Raw genomic sequence first — 6,127 nt, forward strand, 5'->3', positions numbered from 1 at the left:
CATCCCGACTGTCACTGAACTCATCTTTAGGGCTATGTTCTGTTTATTTTCTGTGACCATCGCTTACATTTGCTGCAGACACACTACTTCCCCTATGGCAGCTATATAGATGTCTTTTCAAAACTTCAATTCCTTTTTTTCTCACCACTGCCAAAAGCAAGGGTACTGTGTTATCCATTTCACACACAGTAAAACCTTGGATTGCGATTAACTTGTTCTGCGAGTGTCCAAAAGACAAACAAACATATCCAATAAATTTCAATTGATAAACAAGTGATGCCCTGCAATACAAGTATAACATTACACTGAACATCACTGATTGTAATGGATCTAATGGTTCTCTCTGCCCCACTCCTCTATCTGTAGAATTTTGGGTGATTGTCTCCCAACAGCAAGAGATTTGGAGGAGATCTCATCTACAGAAGAGAACAAGGTAGAGGAAGTCTTTACTTCAAATGAGATTAGGTAGATATGTAACATGTGGGTAAAAGTGCAAAATTTTGTAGAATAGCACCACCCGAATAAGGCTATAGCAGTGTAAGTGACAAACTTGTCTATATGATAATGCAATGTCACATTTCCATAAAATCCTCAAAAGTAGGCAAAATCAAGTATCACTGGATAGGTTCCTTGTTAAAATTGCACAAAAAGAAAAAGATGCCATTGAGGCAAGAGACAGCAGTGATTCCATCAGAGAAAGTGAAATAACCCTCCTCTCTTGTCTCCTTCACACCAGCCATGAAGGTTTTCAAAAGTAAGTGCAGGTTAATTTATTTATTTTTCTTTATATTTTGTATTTTATTACAGTATTGTAATCAAGTCTATATGACTATTTGGGGGTTGCAAAATGAATCATCTGAGTTTCCATTATTTCTTATAGGGAAATTTGCTTTGTTTTCTATGTTTCCGGAGCAAACTATGCTTCCAAACCAGGGTTTTACTAGTAGAAAATTGAGACAGGAGGTTGTGTGCCCAGTACCACTGATCAGTGATACAACTGGGATTCAAGCCTCTGTGCCACTTCCAGGATGGGGAAAATCAATGCCCTTTCACCAGTTTTCATCAGGCAGGTGTTTTGAACTACATAAGGGATGTACTTTTACAACTTCTCTCTTCTGCTGTCCATTATTACCCTCAACTTTTCTCTCCAGATAGATAAAGGTCCTTCCTTTTTCAGTAAATCATAATGACACCTATTAACTCGGGATTGATGGGAGGTAAATTTGCACTTTATTTCCTTTTAAAGCATGTTTTACTTCTGATTGCTTCCCTGATAGGGGATCCTGGTTCTTCTGCTCTTGGTCACTAGGAAATGGTGTGGCTGTAAACTAATAATTCAGCTCTGAAGATCCTAGGTCTGAGGAGAATCCCAGAAAGCCCAGAGTTGTGCTGTCAGCAATCCCAACTCAGCTCCTAATCCCCACCAGAACATCAAGTCTCCACTTTTGTGTGAAAGTTCAGGATAATAGCCTTTGTACAGCAGTGTGGCAGAAATAAAGCCATGTATATGGCAGTGGCCATCAAACAGCTCTGCGTCTATGTGTTCATAGGCATTTTTCAGGTTTTGGAGTACTGCCTACTGTCTGCCCTTACCTTAAAGCTTCGGTCTTCAGACAATGAGATAAGCATGTGTGATTGCCAAGGACAAAATTCCACAGCAGTCACTGGGCCCTGATGGCCCTCTAGCTCCACCAGCACAGCATGATCCTAGAAGTTGTGAAGAAGATTACTGATGGAATCTTTTGGAATTATTTCCATAAAGAAATCACAAACACACACACACACACACACACACACACACACACACACAGCATTTCCCTATTTATAGTACAATACTTCTATTGAAATAACTACTTATAAGCCGCCTCTTCCAAATGCAGAACTACTGTATCCCTCTGTAAACCTAAACATTAAACTTCCAAGATGAATCACCAACTTATCCTGGGGGCTGTAGCAGTCTGTTCAACAGGAAACTCCTCAAGCCCTCTTCCAACCAGCACAACACACCCTATCCTACTGTGGCTGACACAAGGTCGCTGACTTCTCTTTGTGGGCACCTTAATTTGACAAGGAGCCCAAACCCTGCAAAGCAGAGAGACGACTTCTGCTTTCCTGAACTGATCTGTAAACAGGAGCCAAGACATGACCAGCTGTGGGTAATGTCCACACTGCAACTCCAGCAGACACAATTGCAGGGAAACAAAGTCCTCCTTCAGGCTGCCCCAAGTCCCAGCCCCTGCTCTGTGACTCTAGGCCTTACTCTACCATGAATCAAGCAGTTGCAACTGGATTTAAAACCAACAAGCTATAAGATATTTACATTTACTCAAACTACTTTCAATTAAAAAATAAGTGAGAAGTGTGGTTCTTGGTGGGAGCCAAGGATTTCAACAGAGATGAGGAAGCACTGCCTTCAGATGACTATGGGGACCCCATCGGAAATAATGTGAGATAAAAGCTTACTAAACATGTTTACTAAGATCATCCCTAAATGGCCAGATTTTCTGTAAAGTTCTAATGACATTTTTTATACAAACTGTAAAATAAAGACATATTTTCTTTTTTTTTTCCCCTAACATCTTTCTAAAAATGCATCAAACTAAAACTCTCAGTATAAAAACAGAGCAGAAAAAGGAAAAAGGGCAGGATCTGGCCACTGAGAGGCCCCATCAGCTCTGTGCTCTGGGGATCTCTGCTGAGTTTGCTAAATCTTACCTTGACATCCAGCATGAATACTGTGTTTCCAGAACCAACCGCAACAACATGATCATCTGGACTAAATCTTAAACACAGCACTTTCCTCAGAAGGGTGCTCATGATAGTACCTCGAGGAAGCAGCCCTAGAGGGGGTTTCAGACAGGAGTGTCAGTTAATCAAACTCACAATATGATATCGTGTTGTGAGGAAAAAGCTAACTTCAGTAAGCTTACTTCAGTAAGTTCTGTTATGTAAGATTGAAGGGGGAATTTGGGGATTTATTTTGTTTCTGGGTACCAGGGATCAAACTCAGGACCTTGCACTTGCGAGGCAGCAGGCAGAACCACTGATCTAAAACCGCGGCCCTTGCATGGGGAGTTTTAATGAACTCAAATACAATTTTGGTTCTGTTTGTGGCTATGCTAGGCATTGAACCCAGGGCCTCAGACATGTTAGGAAGGTGCTCGACAAATGAGCTACATCATCCCTGTCCTCTTTGTTTTCTTCTGGGATAGGATCCAGTAAATTGCCCAGGCTGGGCTAGAACTTGCAATCCTCTTGCCTTACCACCCCAAGTAGTTCAGATTACAGGTATGCACCACCATGCCCTGATGATTTTGGTTCATTCAGAATATCTACACCAGTAGACATTAACGATTCTTTGAAAGCACTCAGAACACAGGACGTGTCTGTAGGTAAAGCAGAACTTAAAATCAGTTCTACTAGATGGAAGCAGTCTAGCAGCTCCCCACACAGGTCTTGCCCCCACTTCCCATGATTACTGACTTTCCCATGGTACTGATAAGGTAAACAGTCATATTCCTATAAAATTTTGTAACCCCTGCGGATGTTCTATAAACAAAGTTTATGACACTGTGTTCCCACCTGATTTATAAGACACTGTCTTCTTATAAGGCATTTTAAAGATTATTAAACTGTCTGCTCTTGTCCTGTTTTGTTAAACTCACTATGTCACTAGAAAGACCACCCCCTCCTTTGACTAAATATATAACAATTAGAACTTTTCTTTTCTTTGTTCAAACACTCAGTTGCTAATAAATCCTCCTGATTTCCATTTGGTCTCTCTTGTCCTTTTGGAATTCTGCAACATTTCTGGTGACCACAAAGAGACTGGAGACAACAGAGTTGCTCTCTCCCCTTTGCCTGCAGGTATGAGGGGGTTCTGAGCTGTGAAAATCCTGACACCTCTGGTGCCATCAGGTGAGACTTCAGCTCAGAGAGGGAATCCGCTCTCTTGTAGCCCAGGAGCACCACCCCCACCCGCACCCTGCACCAGCACAAAAGAAATCTTCTGGGGTTTGGGACGATTCTGGAACAGCATGCTACAGGACCACAGTAAGGTTTTGGGGAACTAGTCTTGTTAGGGCAGAAGGGGAGCCTGGTCACCTCCCTGGCTGTACCTAGTACTCCGACTCAGGGGAAGTTAGAAGAAACCTGCAAGTCCTAATAGAACACAGGAGCAGCCCACAAGCAACAGTGGCTCCAAGACAACTGTCAAACAGCTGGTGGGACAGGCTCCCAACAAGAATGACTTGCACAGGCGGGTGCTGGGAAGTCAGACTTGCGGAGTTAAACAAATCCCACACCCAGGTTAGAAAGATCTGAAATGAAAAACTGCATGAGTACACGTAAATAAATGCAGTTAAAACAGGTGGGAAAGCTCCAAAGAACACAAAGCAAAACAGTGAAACACTCCCAGCATTTAGAGCCCTAAGTTCAGCCTCACTGGTCTGACACTGCCTATAAAGGTCCGAAAGCCAAAACAACCCCAGCCTGGGGCTGCATAGTCAAAGTTGAAAAACTGCAACAGTGTTCTAACAGACACAAAGAGGTTTTACAAGACAAACCAAATTACAAATATTAGCTAATTGGTAAATGCACTTTTGGTTTCCAATTTGAGATGATGTTCAGTTGATGTGCTTAAAACATGTCTTGTACACTGCAAATTTTTTAATTGTTAGGGTAAACTTGCTCTTCTCTCTGCTCCATTGATTTAAGGTAAGAATACTAATTCAAAGTTACTGCTCACAGCAGCCAGTCAAATTTAAAATATAACAACCTGAAAACAGGAAAAAAGGGGACACTTTAAAATCAAAGCAGCGTGCTTGCTTCGGCAGCACATATACTAAAGTCAAAGCAGCTACCGCCAAGTTAGCTTGTTACAAAAGATTTATCATGAGTGAGACAGAGAAAAAATATTAAGAAGGCTGTTAAGTACGAAAGATATTTCTGAGATGAAAAGATGTTAAGTAACAAAGGTTTTATCTTGGTAAAAGGGTACAAAGAGAGATAATAACAAAACTGGAAAGTTTACATACATTGAGAAAGTGAGCAGATGTGACTTATCAAGGAAACATGTATATTTATTTGTTGGTTTGATAAAAGCTCATGCTGTTCCTTCCAAAAGCTTGTGGTTGCTCAAAAGAGTCAAAAATATGCATGACTGCTTATTAATTTGATAGAGCTCAGACTGTTCCTAAAGCAAAAGTACGTGAGAGACTGATTTAAATTTAATCATCACAACAGAGTGGATATGGAAAAAGAGTCAAAACCCACCCTGTCAGGATATATGTTAGAGAACTGTAAAAGAGGCCACATGGCGGACTGTGGAATAAAGCTGATCCCCCAGAAGTTGAAATCTCTTTGTGAAACAAATTGGCCTTCCTTTTGAGAGAGGAACCCACCCCTCCATACGGAATTGGGCAACTGTGGGCTGACTGTGTTATTGGATGACTAACTATAGGTTAACTGGGAAGCTGTGCTTTTTGTGGAATGCAATGGAGTAACCATGATAGTTTCTGTAATCTGTCACCAAAGGAGCATAACAGACTCAGAAAGAAAGCTCAGCCAGAACTCTTTGCCTCCACTGCCACCCCACTGCTCTGCTTTGTGTAAATCCTGCTTACTATATTCCCAAGGAAACTCTAATGAGACTAAGCCTCATAAATATAAAAAGAGGTAAATAAACAACTATTTAGGGCTCCTACACGGACCGGAGTCACTCACTGAGCTGCCCGCGTTAAAGCCGGTTTGCCCCTACTTTGTGCATCGGAGCATTCTGTCTGGGTAGCCCACTTTTTCTCCTTCACTTTGGTGTAGGGTGGCTGGCCAAAGGAACAACTGACAGAATAACTGGGCATGTGTATGGAGTGGTAACTGGTGAAGGAGAGCAACAAGAGCACCTGATCAGTTTCTTTACATTGACTCCAGGTTAAATATAGACCAGACTTGACTGGTCTGCCTACAGCCCTGCTTAAAGACATATAAATTATAAGACATTCATAGCCCAAGCCATGCCTAAAACAAAAGAGAGAAGAGAATCGGCCTTACTAAAAAGCTCAACAATTAAAAAAAAAAAAAGAGAGAGAGAGACAAAACACACACACACACACACACACACACACACACA

At 41.6% G+C, this 6,127-nt stretch overlaps 1 protein-coding gene across 6 annotated transcripts in view; it reads right to left on the bottom strand.

The window, feature by feature from the left end:
- Positions 1–6,127, bottom strand: part of Wdr27 (WD repeat domain 27) — a 211,509-nt gene that overhangs the window by 191,342 nt on the left and 14,040 nt on the right. For all 6 annotated transcript variants that reach the window (XM_010628906.2, XM_010628903.2, XM_019208131.2 and 3 more), the window contains exons 4-5: positions 2,716–2,840; positions 1,594–1,707 (exon numbers count right to left, since the gene is read on the bottom strand). In XM_010628906.2, the coding sequence (XP_010627208.1) occupies positions 1,594–1,707; positions 2,716–2,840 (239 nt within the window). The remainder of the gene's footprint in view (positions 1–1,593; positions 1,708–2,715; positions 2,841–6,127) is intronic.

Source organism: Fukomys damarensis, unplaced genomic scaffold (genome assembly GCF_012274545.1).
Source record: "Fukomys damarensis isolate Sample0158 unplaced genomic scaffold, DMR_v1.0_HiC HiC_scaffold_14, whole genome shotgun sequence".
Classification (NCBI taxonomy): Eukaryota; Metazoa; Chordata; class Mammalia; order Rodentia; family Bathyergidae; genus Fukomys; species Fukomys damarensis.